This window comes from Ciconia boyciana, chromosome 5 (genome assembly GCF_034638445.1).
Source record: "Ciconia boyciana chromosome 5, ASM3463844v1, whole genome shotgun sequence".
NCBI classification, from domain to species: domain Eukaryota; kingdom Metazoa; phylum Chordata; class Aves; order Ciconiiformes; family Ciconiidae; genus Ciconia; species Ciconia boyciana.
The window spans coordinates 70,485,607-70,513,494 of record NC_132938.1 but is presented as its reverse complement, the minus strand read 5'-3'; the positions used below and the strand labels follow the sequence as shown (position 1 = coordinate 70,513,494).

Genomic DNA, 27,888 nt, shown 5'->3' with positions numbered 1-27,888 from the left:
TTGCTGGAAGGAGAAGTAATCTATACTAGCAGGCCAACAGAAGACCGAATCTGAACAACTGACTGACTTTCTCTTTTAGCTAGAAATAAGGAAGGAAAAAATAAAAAGAACAAACCAATACCGCATCATGAAAAAAAAATTCTAAAATAAATGTCTATCATACACAGATAATTAATATTCTGCAATTATTTAGCATACCTTAATCATCACACTTCAATTATTTGAATTTAAATGCTATCATGCCTAAACAAGATTAAAAAAAGCACCCATCGTACTTACAGGTCTTCTGAAGTTCACTACTAGCTACTAAAGGGACAGACATACTAGAGCAATGGCTTATAGACATGCCTGGTGTTTGTAGTGGTTAAGCCTTTTACCTGTCTCTCTCTTGCAGATAAAGAACAGTACAGATTGTGAATGGGTTATAAAGCAATGGACCTGGCTTCAGATCACATACCACTAAGTCGTGAAAGAAAGAACCCGAAAGAAAAACTTTTCTCCCTCTTATTTGAGATCCTATTTTTAGAAATGTACCTTTTTTTTTTTCCTTTTAATATGACTTGCTTGGTGGTAACAAATGAGAGAAGAATTGCAAAAATACTGCATTTTTAATAAATATTATTATACAATACCTTCTGCTCTTTTGCCTGCACAAAAATGTATATTCTATATAATAGAAAATACATCAGACCTATGTTCAGATACACATTTTCCATGTTCTTCTGTTTGATAAACTTTCATGAAACATATGTTTCACTCTTGTTTTGGTTTGGCAATTGCAAATGCAATTACGCTCTTGCAAAGTGGGATATAACCTTGCTACCAGTTAACAGTTCCTCTTGCCTGTTAATTTGACAAGTATAGGTTTGAGCAAGGAATACTTTGTGATATGCTGACTGTTGAATATTTCAATAAACTACTCTAATAATCAGCCTGAAGGTCAAAGGCATGCAAGGCATTCTGTCATGTGCACCAACAATGCATTGAAAGCTACTGGGACTGACTTGAGAAATAATCTCTTCCCACATCTTCCTGTAGGTCTTCAGCTCAGTTAGCCTAGAGGAAATGGCTGCTAAATCCGCATTTTTTTTCCTGTTCTTTTTATATTCTGACTGATATCTCAAGGTGTCACTTCTTCCTTCAACCAAATCTTCACAAAAGCTGCTCCCATTATAAAACAGAAAATTTAAATTGTAAAAGCTGCCCCTGGAAATGCTATCTGTCCTCACCCAGCACATCCTCACGCAGTTAAACAAACAGGTGCATACAAAATAACATTGTCCTTGCCACAGTGAAAGAAATTTCTCCGTGGTAAGAATGAGAATGGTCCTTTCAGGTATCTATTTAAAGTAGACCCACTCTTGAATATTCAAATAACTGAGATCATATTCAGAGCTTGCTTTCTCCTATCTTTCGACTTGTACAAGTTCTTCTAGTTGAAGGAAAAAAAAAGTGGCGATTTCTCTGAGCTGCCCTCAAAGATAGAAGGCAAGATGAATTTTGGAGGTTTCCTCCTTTCTGCTTCGTGGGAATTCGTACACTAAGCGACCATTTCTTCAGGTCTGGTAAGCGATTCGCTAAAAATTGCAGTCCCCTGTTTTCAGTGCTCAAACCAAAGTTTGTTAGCCTGACTCAGGCTCTTTTTTTAGGAAGAGTCTGACAGGATAGTAACGTAGTTACCCTAGTTATGTCCTCCTAAAGACAGACTTTTGCTCTTCCAGGGAAACAAAGAAACACAAAGAAAACTGCACTGTCAGAGTAAAGGTCCAGTATCCTGTCCTTGAAGTCACCAAAATACACGTGCTTCTGTGGGATGCAGAAAAGTCTAAGAAGCAGGGCAAATATAAGGTGATGTGTAAGCACTTTGACATTGGTATGAAATGCCTTGATAAAACCTGCAAAGCTTTACCAAGTGCTCCTGAACACAATCCTCTCTCAACTTAGAGGTCTACATGGTTTGAGTCAGTGAAATAAGGATGAATGAAAATGAGAAGAGGCTGTGCTGCACTGAGTATCCGTTGCCATCTTAGCCTTTGACACATAACATTGCACAGGATGCAAAGTAAGGAGTTTAGCCCATCATCTTCTCTCCCCTTGTTATGGGCAACTAAGAAACAAGGGCATAGTCTATTCATTCGTATGAGATACTGCAGTATGTGTTCTCCCTTCCTTTCTTGAGGAAGAACTCAAGAAAGACTAGGTCTCTTCCCTATAAGGCATTTTGCCTTTTTTCTCCAATGAACAGAGATCACAGATAATAATTTCAAGTTTGCCTCACAGCTATCCTCCATTTTGGGAAATCACATTCTGCCAATGTGCATATGATGCAGGACCGTGCAAGGGAGAAATGGTTCCTTTTCTGAAAGCTGAACACCGCGAGGACTGGAACGGCAAAGTTCTTTATATCACTTATGACTTTAATTACTTCTTATGAAATATAATTAAAACCCACTAAATACTATTGCAACTATATTAATCAGATAGTTAAGCAGCAGATACTTTAAGAAATGTCTTTAGACATTTTCTTCATCAGGAAGCACGTACTTCACAGGCCTCCATATCATGGGGATAAGGCTGCCTATATCAGTCTGCTGACAGCAGAATAAGTACCTACTGTTAACACAAAGTCCATTCATGGGTCTCATGTGATCGTGATATTCCTGTTCAACTAGCAAGTTTTGTCAGCAGTGATGGCCAGGGAAATGAAAGATTTTAGAAGATTTATTAGGGGTTTTATGTCATGCAGTGTGAACAGAAAAAATAATAATATAGTTTTCAAAGCAAATATAGCTGCTAGTTTTTGTTTGGTTTTAGCATTGATGCCAACTTCTAGTCAACCTAGAAGTCAACAGCAGATTTTTATAATTTCTCCCTTTATTCTTTATGATACTGTACCTATGAAACTTTTTTGAGCATTGGATATAATGGAATTCATTTTCTGTGGAGCGTCATGATGATTTAGATTAGCACACATACAGTACTTCCTGCATTCCCTTTCGAATGCTTTGCCACTGATCGCATGGGGTTGGCACAGTTAGTCCAAGTGTTGAGCAGTCACAACTAAGGGTGCTGCCAGTGACAGCTGTAGCTGTTCGAAACTTCTTAACAGCCATAGCAACAAGCACAAATGCGTCCAATTCTTAGTTAGCAAAATACGCAACTAATGCTTCTGTACATACTCAGTGGTTAACAAAGCATTTGAGTACAGCAATAAACTGAAACCCTAGTTAAGGCCTTTATCTTTGCTTAGGCTCATTTTGGCTTTCTGAAGAATAAGAAAAAGAGTAGTTTCTTATTTACTTCACAGGTGTGCTCGAAATAGGTTTTGTTCACCTCTGCCCAGGGCTGTCAGAAATGAAGATGCTACTGTTTCTTTATTGAAAAATTGTCTATAGCTACCTTCCACTTAGTACAAGAATTACCAAAGAGGTATCTCATTCTGAACAGCATGTTTTCAAGCACTGATATTCCTGAAGCTTCCTGAAACATGGGAAGAAGATTTCACAATTGTGAGTTTGTGTTCAAAATAAGTCTTGACACTAAAAGTAAACTGTGCTTCAATTTTGCAGTCCAGCAAAGCAGGGAAGATAAAGGAACTGTTTGATGAATGCATCCTTGTCCAGTCCTACTAGATTTTAATGCATTCAGCAGGGTAAACTGTTTTGTTACTCAGTGAGCTCGTAACATTTTAATGCAACTTTAATGAAACTTTCCTATCTACTTACAAAAATACTTACTTTCGTCTTTCTGCCTCAAATTTACTCAGCAGTTTTCGGAGACCACCATTCTTAAATCCTTGGAAATGGGCTGCCGGGGCTCCCACAGTGATGACATCATACAGTGCATCTGGAACGGGAACAGACAAGCACAGAGATTTGCACGTGCCTATGCCCAAGGTATGGTAACACTATGATATCTACTCTACAGGACACGAGGACAAGTCTGTATTATTTCCAAGCAATAATCGAGAATCTGTGTCTCAAGGAGGCCCAAGAACTAATCAATCTTTCCATACAGCCACCTGCACACCTTAGAAAGTTTACCTGATTTATTGCTACATCTAAATTATGTGCCACAGTGTAGAACAATATTCTAGCTCTGCAGTTTACAAAGCTGCCAAGTAAATTGGCCCTTTGTGTATTTCACTTTATTACCCCTTCCATTATTTAACTTCTAGTCGTGTTGACATGCACAGATTCATGCATTTTAGAGTCAAAAGAGAGCATTATGATGGAATAGTCTGACTGCCTGAATAATACAGGCTACGGAATTACAGCTAATGATTTCTGCATCAAGCTTATGTCTTCTGCTTGAGTGAAGGCATTGCCTTTTTTTTTTTTTTTTTTTTTTTCAAAAAAGGATATCTAATCTTGATTTAAAGACTTCAAGTGACAATGAATTCACTGCATTCCCAGAGAAGTTGCTCCGATGATAAATCAATCTGACTAGTAAAATGCTCCACTTCTTTTCCAGTTTGAATTTGTTTAGCTTCCACTTTCAGATATAATTACCTGTTCAATGCTAAACTGATAAGTCCTGTTCTATGACATATACTTACTTTTTACATATGCTTATAAACACAGAGCAAGTCAGTTGTTTTCATGTGAAAAGCTACCAGAATGGGAAGTAAACTATACTATTGAAATTTTTGCTGAGACAACAAACTGTTGTTACTCTCTGTATGTACCTGAGGTCTTGGGACATATGTGATGAACTTTTTCTATGGATGTATGCTTACAGAACTGGAGGTGAAACACCTTTTTAAAAACAGCCTCTCATTTTGTGCCTGTGATTGATTGTCAGTGCAGAGATGAAGATTTAATTACGTCCCAAACCACAATAATTATTCCTTCAAAGTTTAGATTTACATTTGCAGAATTTATATTTGCACTAAGCAGTACCTGTTTTATGCCCAAGCTCATTGGAGGTGTAAAAATACAGGCCAGAATGCCTCATTCTCAAAGTGTATTTCTAAAGGAAACATTAGAGGACTTTTTTTTTTTGTGAACTATTTTCTTCATCAAGGAAGCTTTCCATGTAAATTAAAATCTAATCCTCTCCTAAAATAGAACTTTTCTTGCATTCTGATGATAAATATCCCTAAAAGCAAGAACACTGTACAAATTATTCACAGTTAATGAACTATGTTTTACTTCCAGAGCTGAATCTCAAAGCATATTTCGCTCAAATTGATTTGAACTCTAATGAATTAGTGACTCTTCAATTTCCACTTAAAAGGAGAAGTAACATAATTTCATTAGCCTCAGGTGAGCTTCAAGATTCTTAAATAGCCCATTCTTTCAGGTCTTCATAGAGATTTATCCATAATACATAATCTTGGGCTATTAGAGCTCCGCCCAAGCGGAGTTATTGTCAAGTTATTGAGTTATTGTCAAGAGTACTTGACAATAACTAGTTCTATTGCTTAAAACAAGGGTGGCTTGAAACCAAAATGAGAGATGAACCCATCAGGTTAACTAGATAATGGCTTCCAAATATGTTTACAGGTAACTCATGAAACTACATTTAAAAGACTAAAGCCTGGTGCTTTTCCCGACTGTTTTAAAAATAAATAGTGACCCTGCTTATAGCTACTTTGGGGGCGGTTTACCCAGAAGAAAGCGTTCATTCGGCCTGTGGCCTCCTCTTAGCATGGTCAAGGAGCAGCTGTTTGAGACACAAACACACCCAGAACAGCTGAGCACCTACCCCATGCAAGTGAACACGGGAGGGTGACGATGGCAAAGAAGAAAATGTCTACGACCCTGGTGATGGGCACGGGGCAGTCTCACTCCCACTTTCCAGAGCACAGTACACTGGAAAGTGCTGCAAGACTCGGGAGGAATGCCTTGTGATGTGCTCCATTCACACAGCAGTGTAGCTCCTTATGAAGGACACGCAGTGTCAGCATGAATGCACTAGTACAGGAATGCTCCAGTAACTCAGAACCATCATCCACCTCAAGAACAGACTGCTGCTGACAACTCTCTACAGAGGAGACAAAGCTTAAAATGCAGCAGAGAGTTGTAGGAGCTGTATCATATTGTCAGCATGCTCCCCCCAAATTGTTAATTAATAGATGTTAAAAAAACCCTCAACCCTTCCTCAAATAATTACTTCAGAATTTGAAGAAAAAAAAAATGCAAAAGATTAGAGTGCAAGGAAATTGAGCTTTAAATCAATCGTCATTTCGTACTAATTATTCTGACTTAAAGATACACTCACCTCCTACTTACACAAGTGAAACACTAACACCAGTTACACACTCCCCAAAAAACAACAATTCCTTCAGAAATATAAACTACCTGCTCATCACTCCGTCCCAAATAAAACACAGAGCTTTTGCAACATGGTGACAACCACAATGACACGGTAGAAGTTCCATAGCTTAAGCTTTATCAGACCAATTTAAAGAGCTGAGGGATTTTTATGTCAAACACACCTCAATCTCGAATTTGAAGCAACCTGCTTGCCTTCACAGGAGGCAGTCAGCGTCTCACACTGGCCAGAAGCAAAATAAAAATCTCTTCAGTCCACCAAATTTGTTTAAAACAAACACACTTAATGTATAAACAGGGACAAAAGCAAAGCTATGGCAATATATAAATTTAACTTCTGTAGCATGATGAACAGAGCAAAATGTGGTGTTTATCAAATGGATAGCGATACAGTCATCCCATACTGAAACAGTATTTTTCTCAAAGCTGTTCCTACTGAAAGTTTAAACACACAGGTATTTTTTATTCCATGCGGTACCCAATAACAACCAGAATCAACGTTTAGTAAAAGTAAACCTGTTATTGAACATGTTGAACAAAAAAGCACATATCCATGTGCATACACATGATAGATGGGTTTAAAACCTATCTTGCATGCCAAAATTAAGACATCTGACAGTGTAAGGGTTAATGACAGCTGTATGGCTCATCAGCTTGTTTAATCACCACCTCTGTGAATGTTTACATGCTTGCTTTTTTTTTTTCTTCCTGTCAGTCTCCTGTTATATTCCAGGTGCCCTTTGATATATGCCAAGCAGAGCACGAGATGAGAAAGAACAACTTGATGTCAAAGTGCTACTTACTCCAGAATGATTAGCAATTGCTCCAAACTGTTCAAAAGTGTATATATTTAATACAAGACACAGCACTTTAGTGCTCATAAAATGAAACTTAATTCAGTAAACTAAACAGATGGGACAGTGGTTATGTGATAGATACAGAAATCATTTTTCCAACCAAAGGCAAATACACTAACAATCTATGATTACTTTTTGTTATATTTATACTATAGTGCTACCAGAATATCCTAAACATATTGAGGAACCCATTTTGTATAGAGAGAAATAAAAAGAGCTCCCCATAACTAAGGTGTCAGTCTTCCAAAAATATATGTAGGCAGAAATTCCCTGATTTTAACACGAGTTCTCTTCTTTATTAACGTTTTGCAATCTCTAAACTTGAGTGTAACAAGAACAGTGTTATTTAATTCTTGTATCAGTGGAGTGAACATTAGCTAAAGAAAAAAGAGAGAGTTTTATAATTTAAACAAAGTTCTAAATTTAGAAGATGATTCTAACATTTATCTCTTTCTGTACCCTTTTCAATTATGGATTAACCGTATGCCACAAGCAAAGTGGTTTTGGAGGAGAAAGGAGAAAATTTATTAAAAACAAACCAAAACTCAGGTAGTGTAAAAGCTGTGGGGGATTAAATGGCATATTTTGTTCCACTTTTTTTATTTAGCAAATGAACATACAATGCCCTGTTCCCAGAGACATTTTCTTGAAAAGACATAAAATTAAGGTTCTGGCCACCTGTAGTCATTACAACTCTAAAAATTGCTTTTGAGTTAAATAAATTCAAAACATCAGCTAAATTAACATTTGTGCTGTCATATTCTATCACTATAAATCCCCATTTTGTTAAAATGTTTGAAGGCACCTTTGTTTAGTAAAACAAATTACAAAATATTGAACCAATGCAGTATCTAACAGACAATCAGAAGTCCCCGTGTTCCAACTTGGAAGTGGATGAACATCAGCAGCACAAAGAATAATACTGCTATAATTATTGTTTGTACTTACTATTTTACAATGTGCTTAGATGCAGAGTGTATTTATAAGGCAAAAACCTTAGAGTGTAATTTCTGTGTTTCTACAGTGACAGCAAATGTAATAGATCTCAATTTATCAACAAATTATTCACTGCACTATGATTTGCTCATACGTATGTACCAATATAATCTTTTATCTGTAAAGGATGCTGCTAAAACTATGTGCAAGCAGCAGCAACAGAATTCTGTATTAAACAGAATCACAGATGACATTACAGAAAATTATCCCCCTTCCCAGAAGGTATTAGAAGTTCGCAGTATTTTCAGCATAATCAGTGAGATATTTGCACTTAACACTAAGCAAATGCTTAGGTGGCACAGGGTAGCACTGAGTAAGCTGATTTAGGCACAAGCAGCACTGGGCTCATTAGGCTTCCTAAGAAATAGGATATATTAAGTTTAGAAGTAACACTGTCCTTAATGGAACCATGCAGCTTGCATCACCTAGGCTGGTGAGTTCATCCCTTCAGTCTCTGGGAGGAAATGTATTGTGCTCTATCACTATCTCTGGTGGCACAGTGGGGAAAAAAAACCAACCACCTTAGAAACAAGACAGGTAAGACTGGCTTTTACACTACACTGACACTATGGATAACAATGAAAAATTAAGGTGATGCCCTAGAAGGATGTGAATCTTACTGAACATTGTGCAGTGCGTCAGTATGAATCATGACAGTATTAGTCCTGTGCTGCTACAACAGAATATTTTTAACCATGCATAGGTTACCAATACATTTCAGTGAACACGTATTCTGCATTTACTTATTTCTTTGAAGTGTCAGAGAAACAAAATGAGCACGACACCCCTGGAATTTATTTTAAAAAAAGAACTTAAATTTAGTTAACCACTCCTTAGTTTTCCAACATCTGCAGTCAGTATCCAAAACTTGTGGCTTCAGAAGATGAGGCAGAGAAATCCCTTGCATAGCTTTAACTTTGGACCTGATTCCTAAGTTTTCAGCGCAGACTCAGGACTTCTGATCAGTCTCAGCGGCAGTATGTCTGGGTGCAGGTTTCAGAATTTGTAGAGAAATGTGGAGGATGAGCAAGTTGGTCATTTCTTTGATCTCATGATTTACTTAAGTGTGGTCCTCTACGGACAGTAAATACTCAGTTGCTCTAGAAATGGACCAAACAACATCCAAAACTGAAAGCTTGGGTTTTAGAAGCAGATGCACAGGCCTGAGAGAATGAAATCAAACCCTTCAGGAAGACAGGCAGGTTGCAGATATGTACACAAAACAAAGGCAGGAAATAACCACACAGAAAGTTTCTAGAGCACATTAAACAAAGTGAAAAATTAAACACTTTAAACCTGTACAGCCGTACAGATTTTTTAATAATGAATTTGGAAGCTTGATGTTGATTTCATTAAAAAAACTAAACAACCACCAAACAAACCAAAAAACCAAGCAACAACCTAGTCGTACAAGAAACCTTCTGTATCAAGCCATGCTGCATGAATCTTACAAAGAAGCTAATACTGTACAAACTTCACTGATTGGTAAAACACATGCAACATGAAATGAATCTCAGAATTTTCTTTAAAAGTCACTGTATTTCTTGTGATATTATTTTCTCCTCAGCATTTTTCCAAATTCATGTAAGCTGAAATTGCACATAAATTTACTAAAAACAAAAATTAATTTAATGCTATTACTTTCCATGCTTTTTATCTGTAGCATCTTTGTGTCTCACCTACAAAGTTTAAGACGACTGTTGCCAGTATCCTACCATTAAGCAAAAAATTCAAAATGACCAAGATTCAACTCTCTAAACAGCATACCTTTCAGTTCTATTGTGGTTTTAAGGTTTCATCTGAAAGCATGTCCACCTAAGGTTCATCCTTGAAACTGGATATATAAATTAAGATATTTACATCTTAAAAAGGGCTAAAATGGAAACCATACCTCTCAGTTGCAAGTTTAATTGTATTTCAAAGCATACATTGTCATACTCAGGGAATTTCCCTGCAGAATATACTTTACCTTTCAATCGAGGACTATGCACGTGCATTCTTTGCAGATGAAGATTTATTGGGATGAACTCTAATGTTTTTTCTCCTTTGCTACAACTTGATTTGAAGGAAGAACCTGAAAAACAAAAGTGTGAAGAATCATTATCTTAAGCACCCAGCAGATGTTTTGTCTTCGTTTTAATGTGAGGACAATATTTCTATGTTAGGAGTCTTCTTTAATTTACTTTTAATGTGTAATTGTATATTAGGAGAAGAATGGTTCACTAACCGAGTCTCAGCATGTATCCATATTGGAAGCAACAAAACAGCTTTTAATTCACAGAACAATCTAATTTTTTATTCTAGGTGATAGACATTTTTTCCTGCTGTCTGAAATCAGTCTGCAGTCTGCTGGAAACAATGTCACAGTTAATATGCATTATGTCTTTTCAGTGCTAAAAACACAGGGGTACAGAGCTATGATGGTACTACATTTTCACCAAGTAACATTTTTTTCTCAAAACAAAAATATTACATTGACTAGGCTATGCATTCTTCCTAGAAAGTTCAAATAAAAAAACATAAACTAGCTTAAGAAAAGCTGTAAATTAGTTTTCTTTCTAAAAAACCAGGGTCACAAGAAGCACAATGCTCTGGAAAAAAAAAATATCTGGTTGTATACTTCAAAAGTATGTGATTATGAGTAATTCTATGGTGGTACAAAGGAATATAATTAAAGTCTGACAGTATGAAAATGTAATTTACCTGGAGATATTTGATACAGCATATATATAAAATAAAGGGTGTAGATTAGGACAGAAGGGTGGTCCTATCTTCTCATTCTGGCAGCCCAACATCTACTTAGACCATTTTTTCAGCACCCTATCATTTTGCCAACTATTAATCATTTGGACTAAAATTCCTCTGATTCAGATAGGATTTAGAAAAAAAAAAAAATCTTTGAAAAGGTTCAACCTTTTCTTGAAAAAAAAAAAAAAAAAGAAATATTTGAAATTCTTCTTTTTGACTTGCTCAATCAAGATTTGCCAGAGGTTATCTGTTGAAACTGCCATAGATTCCAACAGGAGCCTCCCAATGCAAATCACATTGCCAGAGGGCACCAATGATGCTCCAGACCAGCTTAGGTTGCTACTTAAGCTTAGTAACTTAAAATAATAATTTAACAAAGATTAAGAGCAAAGGTAGCAAGAAAAGCAATTGACAGGACTCAAAGATTCAGATTTGATAGGAAACCAGGGGATGCAGGCTGAAACCAGGAGTCATTGATGATGAGGAATAGCAGTGGGAAACCTGCATGTGGAAAGAGCGGAAAGGCAAAATTATGGGAGCAGTGAAGGGAACTCAAACTGTATCAGAAAAGAAACGGGAATAGTGTGAGTGGGGAGATGGTAAACCATTAGGAAAGAAAACAGAAAGGGGGCAGATTATTTATGAGAATTCAGCTGAGACCAAGATCAAAGCTTAAGGAATGATAACTGGATCTGAGACAAGGAAACACTGGCAGACTAAGAGGAAAATAAGATGACAGAAGATTAAAAGGGACCGGCAAAAGAAGAGTAGGAGCGAGAAGAGGAGAAGAGCCTGCTGCCCCTGGAGCACACTTCTGAGCGGCAGTAGAACACATGCAGCATTGCTGAGTCTTGTTACTCCTCTTTTCAGGGAAGACCTGTGAAGCAAGAATCCCTTCCCATCCACTGCCAGAAACATATGGGATAATAACCACCCACTACTATCAGTTATTCTGTTTCCTCAGGTATGAGAGATCCATGCAGTGGAATTAATATCTCAATCTGCATTTGCCAGTATCATCCGTATGATAAAACTAATTTTCAGTATAGTTTGTTTGTTTGTAAATAACTTGCTAAGTAGTATTTAAGGACCAAGAAACCTACATTCCCTCTATTAAAATAGTTGTTCTCATTATTGTTGCAAGATTAAACTCTTCAAAGTTAGGAAATACCAGAATATAGATGCAACCTTCATCTGACATCCACCTGAAGAGGAACTGTGAAATAGACTTCAATGACATATGATATACTAACTTCTTCCAGCTCATTGAATGGGTCTTTGTTGCTTGCTTTAGAAGCAGCGATTCAATATTTTGTTTCCAACTTTTACTTCGGTACCTGGATTCAAATGTATTGCTCAAGCCTCCCACAAAGACAGGATTATTAATTTCCTCAAATCTGTCTACTGCATGCATCACTACAGTTTCTAAGGGCTTTACAAATATTTATAGAATAATCTTAACTGGCTGAGTAAAAGGGTTATAATTTTATCCATTCTAATGCCAGAGAATAACTTAAGGTCGAAGCATTTAAGAAACAATGCATCAATATGAGATATGGAGGATCTCATTCTGCAGAGTACGCATTATAATGCAACATCACATTCCATTTTGGAAGCACAACTCCCACTGAGCTGAATTACATCCACAAGTGCTGAGTACTTCTGCAAAACAGCTTGTGTCTACTGCCAGGCTTCCAAAAAAGAACACCACACACTAACCACTTCTGAAGTCTGACTTGCCTAGTGTCACATAGGAACTTTGTGACAGAGGCAGGGATAGTGTCCAATTCTCCAGAGCAATATTCAATTGCCTTAACTTTGATTGTCTTTCCTTCTCCTTCTAGGGCTGGATGAATAATAGCATTTTCAGTTTGATGACTGAAATGGAAAAAAAAAATAAATTGGGGGGGAAATCATTTCAGGTCAAACTAAAACAAACAAAAAAAGTTTCAAAGTTCTACTCCCTCCCAAAATCACCAAATCTGTGTTTTAGATTAACCTGAAATGATTTGTTTTGATGTTACCTAACCCTTTTCGATTCCTGTTATCATCTTTCCTTGAAACAAAAATACTTGGCATTCTCTAAAATTCTCCCCCAATTTTGAGGATAAAAGTGTTTGCCAAAACAACTCAAATTTGAAACAGTCTTAACTTCCTTAAACTTCAATTTTCAGTAAATATGGTGCTAAACCAAAATTGCTAACACTAATACAGTCTCCTGATACTTTCCCTGCAATCTCTCAATTTTAAAAACAAATTAAGTGGTCTACTAACAACAGTGTTCTCCATTAAATTCCTCAAATAGCTCAGCTGAGCGTGAAGTAAGTATCTCTCAGAAAACCCAACATATGATTGTATAGGAGGAATGTGGAAATATTTTGGAAAAAATTAATTTACAGGTGCTATCTCCCCTTCTGTACACTGCTTACGAGTGAACAGTCTTCCCTAGCAAAGAAATACATTAAAAAAACAAAACAAAACAAAATACAAAAGGAGATTGGATGTATTTGCACCTAGATGACTTACATGGAGTTGGTCCTTCAGAATTGTTTGTGACAAGATACATGTAAAAAGCCCCTTGTTAAAGGAAAGCAATTGTTCGGTGATTAACGAAGCAAAAATGCTAAGCACGTTAACATTAACCCTGCTTTTGCTGTACCAAGGAGGCAGAAGAGTGTCAGTGAGTTAGGGCTTCCACATATCTCTGGCTGCCAACACGGTAGTGAAGCAAAGGCAGAGGCAAAAGCATTCCATGGCTTTCCTAGAGGAATGCGGCCAGTCGGCCTTGTCTTTAGGCTTCCCAAACTAACAATCCAACTCAGGAATTTTACATCTGAGGCTAGAAAACAGACGCCTGATCTAGTTTAGAAAACCAACCTTGTTAAGTTCTTAAGTAGAAGTACTGCTGATCGCAAACTACCCCTACTAGGATGGGTGCCTATTTCCGAGCAGATCTGGATCTCCAGCGCAGATGCACAGGTATCCCAGAGCACTGCAATTTTCAAGCTGTTTCAGAATGGAGAGAACTACCTCAACCCAAACTTGGGCAACATGCTGACTAAGATAAAGTACGAAGCCTACACAGGCCAAACTGTAAAGCAAAATCTTTTTTGGCATGAATCTCTGACAATGGGAAAGTAAAGACTGTGTTGAAATATGTTGACCTAAAAAGCCTGAAGTAAAGTTGTGCTCGAGTCTCTAAACTTAGCATTTTCTACCTTGTGAATACTTAAACTTCCAGGCTCTACAATGCTCTCTCAACATTATTTTTTGTGCAACTACAGTATGAAGTCAAATCTATGTCTGTCTTGCTTTCTTATCAAACACTATAATCTTGTTTAAAGTTATAATGTGTACTATTTATAGAGAAGAACCATCCCAAATGGGAATGGAAGAGGAACCAGGACAACTTAAAACATGCAATTAATTTTATCCACATCCATCCTATTCCTTTGAAAAAAAAGCATTAGGCACAAACTTCTGAAAACTGTACGCAGGAAGATTAATCTCTGTTTCACAGAGAATTGCAACTACTTTTTGCAAATGACCTAGGAAGAAAAAAATCTGGTTAAAGTCAAGTAATAGACAGCAGAAGCATACAAGACTCCATTCTAGATTTTGCTTTACTTTTGGGCAGCCAAAACCCACATTGCCTATAGGATCAAAATGCAGATTTGAGGTTTTAGCCTAGCTCTACATACGTATATACAATGCATCTCCCCTCTCTTTATATTTATAATTTAAAATTGTTAGACCTGTATGGAACAACTTTAAAGAGATACTCACTACTCAGAGGATTTATCATCTAATTTAATTTGTAATTTAATAAGAATAAACATACTATAGTGCAGGGTTAAAAGTAAATATTGTCTTCATTAGAAGGACTGTGCTATTATTTGGCTTTAGAATGTGCACATATCCCACTGATCACAATAAAATAAGTTTTTGAATGTTAAAGTAACTTTTCACACAAGATGTAAAATCAGGGGTTTTCCAAGTATAAACATGTATCTTACCAGCACCATATTAGCAAGGGGGGAAAAAAGGGTCGTTGAAGAAATGAGATTTAGGTATGTACCTGAGTGTTGGCCTCCAAATTAACACCTCCTCATTATTTCTCATCTTCACTACAATGATTAGGTTGCTTTGGTTTTCTGCTTTGTTTGTTTTTGGAGAAATGTTCCTGCTCTTTTTTATATGTGCTGGTTCTGTCCTCCTCAATAATCTCAGGTTCCCTGGTCCGCTGCAGTTCTCTCAAACCATAGTTAAGACAGGTCATTTAACATCACCAACCCTTTTCAAATTCACTTGGCACAATACAGGCCTTGCAGGATTTATGCTTAATAGATTACATTGTCTTTTTTTTTTAATCTCAAAAGGTCATTTCAATATTTTCCTGCAAGTGACAATTATTACATTGATTCCTTCATAATCTGTATTTATTGCCTTGCATATGATACTTTATGGAGTGCTTTCAAAATGTAATTAGCAAAGCATTTATATATATATATATATAATATTATATATATTTTATATATATATATTAGTTAAAACACAAAAACATAGGAAGTGTCATACTGGATCAGGAGATAGTCTGCCAAAATCAGAACTGGAATATTCTGATGATGGTAAACAATCATAAATACAAGAAATTACACTTTTGCAACCAAAATGCAAATTTTTATACAACATTTAGTGTAACAGATAAGCTTTTTTCCCCCAAACATTTAAGCAGGGGATCAACTACTCCCAAAATGCTTAGTTTCAGTTAGAGACTGTTTTTTGTTCATACATAAAACAGGATTTCTCTTTTCCTGCGACCAAGAAAGCTACCCCAGAACAATCTGGAATGAGAAATACCATGCTCAGTCCTGTATTAGAAGATGATGGATAAACGATAAAAGTACAGTTTTAATGCCTATTTTGGAAGGGAAAGAATTGTGTCTCACCTATAAATGCAGCAGATTCATTGTAATAAAAGTAAATGTGCCCAATTCTCTATAAGAAGAAATTATTCTGCTATGCATTTTAGTTGTATATTGAACTAAAACCGGATTGCTCCATTACTCAGTACACAAAAAGTTTTGCTTGGTCTATGTAGAAAGCTAGAAATAATTAAGAAAATACTGCAAATTCTCCCTAAATATATATCAGATATTTCAAAAGATGTTATCATCATTTATACCTCTATTTTTAAAAAATATTCATAACCATAATGTGTCCCTTTCTCAGAAACACTCTAGGTTGCAAACTTAGGCATATGTAACACAATGCACAGTGCTTATCTCTGACATGCACTGCTATGCCTACACACACACAGCTGTGGGAGTAAGGCCACGGTGGGAACACCTAATGGTGAGAACATAGAGCAAAACAGCGTATGCAAGCAATAATGGCAGCCCGGTCATCGAAAACACATATTTGAGATGGTGATTACTGGCATTAGAAATCTGACACCAGCAAGAATGCAGCAGCAACAACAAGGCCCGTGTAGTAATTCAGAACAAATGTGCCCATTTCCTCCCAGAACATCTCAAAAACTGTGGGGGGGAAGCACACCAGCAGGAAGAGGCAGAAAGGCATGCTATAAACAGATAGAAATTTTTGTTTGCTCCAAATACAGTGTTATTCAGGAAATAATTCCAGTAGTCTCACAAAATAGAAAAGAATTATCACAAGTTCCTTGAATGATTTGTGAACAAAGAAAAGAAAAGACATTCAAAAGAAGAAATAATTTGTTCTGCAGTCTTTTCTTGTTCTTTTTATGAACAAGAATTACTACAGGAGGAAAAGACCTGCTGCCTTTTCAGCACATTTGTCACGGATGCTGCCACTGGCATGCAGACACTACGATACATTATAGTCCCTGACCACAGGACTCCAGCAGATATTAACTGAATAAGCACCCAGTGCACATCAGAATATAAGACCACCGTCTCCACATGAAAAAAAGCATCACAGTACATACTGCTATTTCTGGACTGAGGACAGACCGCCCATCTCATATTAATTCTGTGCTTTTCTGGTACAACATGGGCAACGACAACTACTACACTAAGGATATGCAAAGCATAGGTAGATCTTACTGTGATCCTGTAGACTGTTAAATCGAACTGAAGTTAGGTTTCAAGAAAAACTAACAAAACTACCTCTAAGGCTGGTTTCAATTGGCAGATGGTATTCAATACTAGCAGAATAGTATATTCAAGGGAACATGCAAATACCACCCCCCCGCCCCGCTTTTTCCAAATTTTTTTGGCTGCTGTGTAACCATGTACCATGTTAGCTGTGAAAAACTGATGGAATGCATGAAAAAAATGTAGAAGAGGAAATAGGGCACCTGTGAGTATTTCAGAAATACAATGATTACAAATATTTCATGTTTATGTTTTATTTCTGCAAATAGGCAACTACTTAATAACAATCAATCTAGTTAATTCTTAACTGCTCCACAAGAGGAGAGGCTACTTTCATACCTGTATGCTTCCCAAGCTCTGCAAGAGTATCCTGGTACATGCTCAACATCTGATCACAGTGAGCAATAACACTTTTGCGCATATTGTCCCAGTGAGGAGCAAGTTCTCCTAAGTCTTTAAGCTCCTGATTCCTATATCAAAAGGCAAAAAGAAAAGGCACTAATTAACTCATTAATCCATTAACATTCATCCAAATTAATCCAATTAATCCAAAACCAGTTTGTTAAAAAACATCAAAAGCACTTCCTAATTGAAATAAAATCTGTTTCCATGATGCTTGTAAAATCTGCTGATTTCAGCTCTGTTATTCAGTCACACAATAAAGAATGTCAAATCAGTGAATAATACAGTAATTTGTGTTCAAAACTCATCTGGTACAAATGCAATGGCCTGCAAACTGAAATATTATTTCTTCCCTGGAGGTAAGAAGGCTTCCAGGCTCCAGAGAGCTGTATTCACAGCAAGTAACTTCTTCTGAAGAAATATTAAACACTACCGTAAAGAATACAAAGTTTGCTCCTTTCCCAACGCTTGCAGCATAGCTGTTTTGATACATTCTACTCTTTGGATACTTTCATACACATCATAAACACAGTTCTAGCAGTGTTTCTACAGATGTCGGTTTAACCAACACACCAGCTGTCACCACATTTCTTTAGTGTTAAAAACTGAACAAAACACACAAACCAAAAAAAACCCAGCAGTCTCCTAAAACTTAATCTTCAGCCTTACAGCTGTGTTCATCAGGTCAAAACAGCAGTGTTATGGTAACCAAACATGTCACTGAAAATCCAAAAGGAAATCCTTTAGCAAATTATCAGTTTTCCTGTACACTCTTGAGAGCTGACCTGAGTGAAATAGAGATCACTTTAATTTCCTACACAAACAAGCATAGTTACAGTACGCTGGGCTTTCTGTTTGTTTTCCCCACTTGCAAAGTAAGTTCATCCTCTATCTATCCCAGAGCCACTTTGGGGGACCTGCTTTTAAAGAAACTGAAAATGAAAGATCTCGAATCTTCAAACACTTGGAATTGTTCAGGACAAAACTTGTGCAACACGGCCAACTAGTTTTCCTCATTTTCCTTAAATTATCAAGCAGACTGTTTCACTGCAATTCATGGAAGTCTCAACAAATACTTGTAGAAGACAGCTTTGCATATAGGAAAATTACGGAAGAAAAAGGAAAAACAGGAGGAGAGGGGGCAGAAAGGGGGAGAAAAAGACCAGTGAGACTGCAGCACAGGAAAATAGAGCTACACTTACCGCAACAGTTCTGACCACTAGCCAAAAAGTCTTAAAATTATTTCTTATACAGAAAAGCCCCACGTGGATACACTGATGTTTTCCCCATCATTATTAGCTCTGCATTAGAGTGAACAATATTAGAATAAGCTATATAGGCATAATTCTGCTCCTGATTAATACGACAACCAAAACAGATTGCACTGAAAGCAGAATTAAGGCGTTTTGTTTATACCTGTCCTTGAAAGTATCAAAATGGAAACAAAAATTACAATACATGAACTTGTCGGGAGTTTACTAATGACATATGATTACTTTTTTTCATTTCATTCAACCTGGAGAACAGAACTAGATGAAACAGTTCAACTTCCCGCCATCAATACAAACTGGCAATGCTGTAGCATACGAATCAGCAGCAGTAAGAGGACGAAACCATCATTTTCAACCACCATTTCCCTTGCAAGTTTTTAGCAGCTTGAAATGAGACATCCCATTAAACTACAGTCTCAGGGCTTCCTCCTAAGAAAAGCTCATAAGATTTGGCAGTGTATACAATTTTATTTATTTGCAGTGAAGATATTTTGGCCCTTAATATGCGTTGTCTTATTTAATAGTTTTAGGAACAATGTTTGGACCTGGGTGAGCTCTAAAACTTTACTGCTCCTCCTATACAGGAATATAGTATTCTGCGGAGATTGGAGAGATACTACATAGCGAGGGGTGGGCACATCAGTACGCCACATTCAGAGCCCTCTATCCCATGGGAGACCCACTGCTGGGGGTCTGCTCTCCCACCGCTATCTAAGCCCACTCCTGGAGCTGTTGGTCCCATGCTCAAGCCAAGCAACAGCAGGAGTAGGAACCCCTTATCGCAGACTAAAATATCCGACCACAAACCAAAACCGGTTTAACCAGGTGACTATGAGTTAACTCCATTGACACCAACAGCAACAGGAAGGGAAAGCTCAAATCCCACCATATTAACTTTGACATGTTTTCAAGGAATGTCAAATCCTGCTCTTATTGTTGTCGACAGGGCTTGTACTTGTTTCATCTCAGAAACACATACGCATCACTGAAGTCAAAATACAGCCACTAGTATGTCATAGAAAGACACATCTTATCTGCAATGTTTTAAGAAAGTAAGTGTGCAGTTTTATAGTAATCTGGAGCATATATAGCATGGAAACTTTAAATATTACCTTTTCTAAATTTATTTTAATTTAAAAATACAGTAAAATCAAAACCATAAGATAACAGGATTATATGGCATAGACACTATTCCCCCCAAAATAGCCTTCTTGCACATTTTATATTTTTTTTTCAAATGTAAATATATAAGATATACAATTTAGATACTATTTGTGTCTTGTGATTTCTTACTATTTGTCACTGCTGTTGTTGACTCAGTACAACTCTGAGTTATGGCTGAAAAAATAATTCTCTTTCCTGTATCTAAGCTCCATCAACAATATTCCATAGTACCAAGCTTTATTATCATTATCGTGAAGGGGCGCTCCCAAAAGTAAACAAACAGTTTGAAGAACCATAGTAGTTTTCAAATTTGGAAGTTTATAGTTTGTACTAATACCCACAACAACAATCTTAAAAAAAAAAAAAAAAATCCTTAATTTCTTTTAATAATACTATAACACTTATACCAGAATTTATTTCATTTAATAACTTCAAAAAACACATTAAACCAGTAATCGTGTCAAACAACAATTGTGCTATAAAAGAAAATTAATATTTATAATATATATTGGTTCTACAGAAGGCAAATTGGTTGCTGATTCACTTTTTCAGTGCAGCCATGGAATTTTGAATAGCTTGTCAACAGAGCAGTAAGCTCAGAGCAAACTCAATATTGTTAAAATAGAGCTATTTATCATCATCTTTCCCCACTCCAAATCCTCTCTCAAAGTCTTTTCCAGGTAATTGCACTCATCACCATGACAGATCCTGTGCTCAGCACCAACTTCAACCCTTCTTACAGAATCAAATCCAAGCTTTGTCTACATCTTGCTGTTCAGATCCTCAGACTGTCTCTTGCATAGTCTTTTGTGTCAACGCACAACGGAAACTCCCACCCAGGAGCGTGTCTCCACTTTCATTGTCTCCTGCCTTGATTACTTCAATATCTTCCTTGGTGGCCTTGACATAATCTCGCCCCATTTGTATCTAACCAGAATGTGGATGTAAACATTCTGTCTCCCATTCCCCCTCCTCCACTTCAAACATTAGCTAAATACCTTGTTTTTAAGCCTTTCTCAGGTACTTTCTGTTTTTCACATCTATTCTTTCCCTTAGTAGACTAATTATGCCAGCTTTCACTGAGCACTTCCCATTATGGTTGGAAGCAGTTCCCCATTAAAAAAATTAAAATCTACCTGTTACCCTTTCTTCAAAACTCTTCTCTGCCATTATGGCAGAAAATTCAATATTGGATCTTGAAAAGACTGAAAAGACTATATACTGAAAAGACTATATACTGAAAAGACTATATACCATGCCTGTCATTAGTATAAAGATTAATGATCGTTGGTGCTATTGCAACACAATTTTAAAGAGATGAAAAATTCTAAGAATAAGTTATAAGACTCCTCAGGATCCCACAGCACTATTAGAAATGGCATGAACCTTCATTTCAGGCTCCTACTTAAAAACCAACACCTTCTTTTACTCGGAATGACTTACTGATTTCCATAGCTAGAATTTGTGGGCACTTTGCCCTTTAGGGGACTTGAGCTTTACCCAGCCTTCCTCTGCTGATGGCAAGTACAGTCATTGCACAAGCTGTTACACTGATATGCAGGATGGTTTGGGAGGATCTGTGCCTGGACTGAAATGCTTTATGAACAACTACATCAGGGCAACCAGAGATCTGTAAACACTACCTGACTGGATACATTTCTGAGATTACGAGCCACTGAATACTGCTGCCATTAGACTGAAAGTAAAATTACGTGCAATTTTTTGTTCCAAGAAAATGTTCAATGAAGCCCATTATCAAATAATGGTTGAGCACCCAAGGCTCAGATTAATATTCTGCCTTTTGATTTATCAACTCATGCTTTTTTTTTTTTTTTTATTTTTAAGAACACCTTAGGTGCATGAGTATAGTAAACTACTGAAAGCACCTCGAAGAGGCACAAAGCATTTCCTGTATTATTCACGTTGATAATTTCTACTTAAACAGTCCCTGCTTCGTGCCATACACTCTAATGACCATAGTAACAGAAAAAGTCTCCTTCTCATAGCTTTGGATATGAGGATATAGGAACAGCTTAGAGGTCTAAAGGAAACATATTCAATGCCAAAAATGCAAAATACTGAATTCTGTAAGGAGTACTTTGAATGAGTGGTATGGATCATGTTCAAAAATTATTTGAAGAAAGTCCTAATGCTGAGATCATGTTCCCAATGAACTTGTTTTTGCAAAACTACCACTAGCTTCAACAGTCCAGACACCATTGTGGAAAGCACAGTGAAAACCTGTGGTCAGTGACAATAAAATCAAAATAAAGCAAAAAACAGCAGCAAGATATTAAGATGAGCTAGATGAGTCAGAAGCGGGCATTGCCTCAAAGAACTTTTTTGGATCTGATCATTCTGTCTTGGAAGAGGGAACAACAGGAATAGCCATTTGCATCGTTAAGGACATGGCTCAAATCTTCACAAATTGCAAGATGAAGTTGAAAGGATAAGTCTATTTATATAAAGAAGAGATAATTAAGAGGACATATGATAAAAGCACATAAACCACAAAAGCTGTATGAAGACAAAGGAGTAACTTTTGATTCATTCAGCTTCAAAAATCCAATGACACAATTCCCAGTGAAGCAAACATGACAAATTCAAAACCAAAAAAAGGAAGTGCTTTTTGCCTTCACCAAGCAAAATTAGCTTCTGAAATCCACTTTCAAAAAACATCAGAAGCAACAGCAAAGTGCTTAGCAGGATTCAAAACAAGATGAGACATTTCTGCAGATTATATTTGCAAAAGTTTTATATTATAAGGCGGCAAAGTTCTGAATATTTATCAAAAAGGAGCTTTGGAGTAAATATAAACCATAAGCTTTGGGGCATGACTCAATCACTTATAAGTAAAGGAAGCTTCTAGGCTTCCTTCTAAGGAAAGGAGCACAGGAATTATTTTTCCTAACAAATTTTACTTTAAAGTGTACATGTTTATGGATAACCATGTCATCTTTTTTTGTAGAATAGAAGCAGATAAAATTACTCTCATTTTTCTTTACCACAAGTTATTGTCCTGTAATATACAGGCAATAACACATCAAAACAATATAACATACTCTCCAGAAATAAAAGAATCATAGCCTTTTTACTATATTGTTCCTAGAACAGACAAATAATTACTATGGAGGATTTAATCCCTTCTGGGGAAGCCACCACAAAAAAGAATAAAAGGATATTTTTCTTTCTTTCCTAAGAGTTTTCATTTAGAACCTCTTGAAACCAGTTGCTGTTTTTCTCTTCTTACAGAATTTCCCAAAACTATTTCAGGTTCTGGTAAGCCTGACCTGACAAGTAACTAAAAACTAAAATATAGGTTGTGTCTACCTTTTGCATTCCTTAAACATTTGTTTAAAACAAACAAATAAAAAACCCCAACCAAACAAAAAAACCCAAACAAAACCAAACAAACCACCCCAAAAAACCAAACTACCAAACACATTAAAAATATTTTAAAACCTGTTTCTTCTATGTATATGTGGATAATAGACTGGAATTTGCAAAGGCTTGAGAATATTTTACACTGTTCCTGAGAGCTGGAGTTTTTAAGTTCATTTTGCATTTCCATCCACCAGCATCCCCTTTTTATTATCCAAAAGTGTAGACAATATATAAGCTAAATTAAACCCATTTCTTCATTCCTGCCTTAAAACCCTTCCCCTTCCTTGGATATTTTATTACCTGGGTTTATCTCTGAAAGACTCAAGATCTTCAAACAGCATGATCATTTGAGGTTAATTCTATGATTCACATTTAATAGCAGAGGAAAATTCTCCTGCATCACACAATTGCAAAGAGTCTCAACTTCAGTAATACTCAGAATGGCATCTGTGGAATTTACACTTTAATCTTAAAATATATTTTAATAACTAGCAATGGTATATAGACTTGTTTTTGGGGGTTGGTTTTTTTTCGGTTTTTTTTTTAATTTTACTGTTTCATCAGGAAACACTGGAATCAGCTTAAGACAATGTTGCTTCAGCTCCATGATATACGCAAAAACATTTTACTCTCATAGTTTTTATTTATAACTTCATTTTTTTCTTTCAGCTTGAAATCAAATATGTGGCAAGATTAATCACGTTATTGATTGCATGATTACTCAAGCATTTAAACAGTTTTGTGGGTTTCTGTTTTCTTTTTTCCACGAATTGATTAATCAGAGTGCCTCATTCAAAATAAACAGTGAGGAACTTTATGACATGAGCAACATAATAAAATTGTACAAAGCTTTTTCAATCACCTTAATGTCTTAACGCCTCTAATTTATATTCTCTGCACCCCCACTGACATGAACTGACAAAATTACACTCAACTTAGTGCTATTAGAACCACAGGTAAGCACTGGTAAGTGCAAAATCTCTAGTTAACAACGTAAAAATTCAAATGCTTTTTGTGATGACAGAATTTGAGTGTGTTAAAATAATTATAATCTTGAGAAGATGATTATTTTTTGCTTTGGTTTTGTATCGTCCTTCACTATAATGTGGGAGGCTCTAAGATGACCTACAGGTTATATCATTTGCTCAATATGGACTTCTTTGAGACTGGGGCATGTTGTGCACAAATATAACATCTGGAAATTTTAGCAGCCAGTCTCTGAGAAGAATTGCTGACTGGTACAGAATGGTTTTCTGGACTCTTAATACCTGGGTGGATTTTGCAGAAAACAACAGCAAAAAACCCTCTCTGACAGGACATTTTATAGCTTTAGTTAACATTTTATAGCTTTTAACATTGTTAACATTTTATAGCTTTCAGCACAAAATGTTAACATTTTATAGCTTTCAGCACTGCTGAATAATAGGTAATGTTATGTACAGGTAACTGTCACAAAACAAATAGGTAATGTTACTCCATTCCAATGCACTACAACTTTAAACACCCAATAACAAAGTAAAGCCCAGCAAATTTTACTTCATTAAGTCTGACAAGAAAACTCCTTAGACTTTCGTAGAGGCCTTCTTTTCCAAAATTAGTTATGAACAGCAAAATCAAGAGTACAGAGAATTATGTAGTGTTCATACATTACAATACACTTTATCCTTTAGTTTATAAATTAATGGTTTTTCAACTGATCATGTTTGGGGCGGGCAATTGTCTAAACACTACTCACAAAAATTCAAGTTACACTTACATTTGTATACCTGTATTCCTCTATGCAGTAACTGATGGAGAATAAGAAGAGAAAGGATTTGCATCCTTTTTGATACACGATGGGGTAAATACTGCATATGCATGTATTTGAGCTACATTCTACTGACACGTTTGGAGATTTTTTTAAGTGTTGAAAAAAGTACTTCTGTGAATATTTGTGCTAGGTAGTTACTTGAAGTAAGGTTTTAAAAGGCCTTAAGTCGATAGCATATTAACAGTGCCCGTCTAAATGTAGTCAGGTCAAACAGCTTCAAAAGTCATGGTAAGTTTACTCAGAATAACTTTGTTTATGCTATTACCTCTATCAATACAATGTTGTTGCAGTGCAATTGCTCAAAAACTAGTCATGTAAAAAATAACCAGAAAAATCAATGCCTACTCCCAACACATGGCATTTCTGCCTGGGTCTCCATTTCTCTATAGAAGCTGTGTATTAAAAGGTAGTAGAAAAATAGACATCTTTCAGACAGTCTGAATTTTGTCCTCATTCTGTAATGTTACAAGAAAGAAATCAGAAAACAGACAAACAGCATAGACTTGCACAAGAAAAGGCTACTGGAGTTGGGACAAGACGGCCATTCCTGATGCAGGAGGAAAGCCTGAGTGTGCTTTGTACTCTGGAGGGAGGGTTCAAGGAAAGTTCAGCAATTTATCCTTTAAGTTTATTTATGGGTTGTGACCACAAATGCCATGGGCCAAATTCAGCCCTAAGTAGGTGGAATTTCCTTTCAGCGAAAGCCGAGTTTGGTTCCAAGGGACTCAGAAGAGCTTTAGTGGCAAATCTGAAAGACACATGTACTGCAGCTTCTACTACAGTCTCCTAATTCTCTCGCTGTGCTGATCTAGTGCAACACAGGTTACATCTACAACTGCAAGCTTAGATTATATGGGTCAACCAACTTTCTGAACAATTATTGTAAACTACTAAGTCTTCTTTATAGTCATTAGGTTTGAAGAACTACTTGGCTAATCTTGCTTGATAGATGCAAAATATCTGGACAAGATTTGTGTAAAGAAATATTAAAAACAGGGGAAAGGACTCACTGGAAAACCTCGAGGAGGAAACAGAAATAATTTCTTAACAAAAACCAGCAAAGCAGACTGTATGACCCTTATTAGAACAATAAAATGACCATATAGCTCCTATTAAAACTTCTTCCAAGGAGGTTTGAAGGATAAAATCTTTAATGCACGCATATCTTTAAAAACATTATTTCATGCTGAAAAACAAAGTTAAACATCCTTAGAGGTTACATATTTCAGAGTGTCATGTCGGTAAATGAAAAAGTTTGGTTAGCAATGAACACTGTAGTTTTATCAAGAGATAAACAATCTTAAGAGCTATGAGAAAAGGGAATTTAAATTCCAATTTAAAATACAATACTGAATGGGATTAACACTTCACTTGGATATTTTTTATAGGTAATTGCTTCAGATCTGACTATATTGAAGCCACAGTAGGAATACAATGAAACAGGCTGAGGATGATAAGAAGTGGCCTCTGAGACAAAAATATTTATTATTTTATACTAACTGGGGAAAAAAACATGCAGAGAAGAGTACTGAAGAGGTCTGAAGAAGAGAATAGCCTCAAGATGGTACAGTCTAAGTTCTGTATGAGTTCAAGAACTAACATAACAATATCCTCTTAACATCGTTTTACTACTTTACAAATGTGAGGAGTCCACAAGAGCACCACATCTTTGCAATTATTTCAAAAAGCAAAGCCCATACAAAGCTGAAGCTCCAACCTACACACTTATACGATGACAGGTGACACAGATGCCCCTATTCCCACCCTCTGCTAGTATTCTACCATAACCTGTTGCTCCTCTTGGTTGGTCTTGCCTCCTCCCTCAGATCAATACAATCACTTTGTCACTCTTTCTCTCACACCCACCCTTTCTACTAGGCTTGAACAGCTAACCACATTGGCAGTCAGGAAAACCAGAACCACTTGCCTCAGTCTTTGAGCAACTTTTACTTCTGTTTCTTCCTCAAAGCTTTTCTTTATTTTGGTGAGTATTGAATAATCGTTAAAAAAACCAAAATCACAGTGATTCTTTACTATGACTTTATCCAAGGAGGTGAATGCTATAATATGAAATAACAGCAAGAGCTATTACTTGCATTATGCCTTTGGAGAGAATAATGCAGTAGTAGTAAAAGTGGTTAAAGTAATCCCCCAACATTTAAAAGGCAGTTACCCATGGGGCAAATGAAAATCTGGGAAGTGGATGAACTGTGCAAGTCAGCATAATCTATTTTTATTGCTTACTAAAAAAACCCTACACATTAGTATTCTCAAACCAGATCAGGCCATAAATGCCTAAACACTGTATTAAATGAATAAAATAAAGTATTATAACAATTCATATGATTTTTATAACTCATCATCACCATGCATAAGTATGTATCAGTCCATTGACTTTATTAAAAGCAAGATTCTGGTCTCCCACATGCTGTTCTATCGGCATAAAAAGATCATACAGAAGCAGCAGATGGGGTGAATAAAAGAGAAAAGAAGCTCCTATTGCAGGATAAGCACTGTAAACAACCACAGGCAACCCCCTCTGATGGATGGAGTTGCCTGGAAGTGCACAGGATGGCTTTGGGATGCAGCACTAGCTCGCAGTGTTACTCTTATACATGAGACCAGATGTCCACCTATGTGCGAGGCAACTTCCACGGGGAAAGAGGCAGTATCTTGTCCTACACCTTCCATTATCATTGAAAAAGAAGGTATACTTTCAGGGAAGCCCTGGACTGCTTGAAATATTGCTTTTTCCCACAGTTGTACCAGCACAACTTACAAGTAGTCAAAGACAGGCTGCCGTCTTAGTCCCTGCAGTGGGAATTTGGACATACAAAGGAT

The 27,888-nt window shown here is 36.5% G+C and overlaps 1 protein-coding gene across 7 annotated transcripts in view; it reads right to left on the bottom strand.

Moving 5' to 3' along the window:
* The window catches only part of INPP4B (inositol polyphosphate-4-phosphatase type II B), a 370,109-nt gene that overhangs the window by 120,524 nt on the left and 221,697 nt on the right, over positions 1–27,888 (bottom strand). For all 7 annotated transcript variants that reach the window (XM_072862441.1, XM_072862442.1, XM_072862437.1 and 4 more), the window contains 3 exons: positions 17,356–17,486; positions 10,101–10,205; positions 3,738–3,846 (listed from right to left, as the gene is read on the bottom strand). In XM_072862441.1, coding sequence (XP_072718542.1) covers positions 3,738–3,846; positions 10,101–10,205; positions 17,356–17,486 — 345 coding nt within the window. The remainder of the gene's footprint in view (positions 1–3,737; positions 3,847–10,100; positions 10,206–17,355; positions 17,487–27,888) is intronic.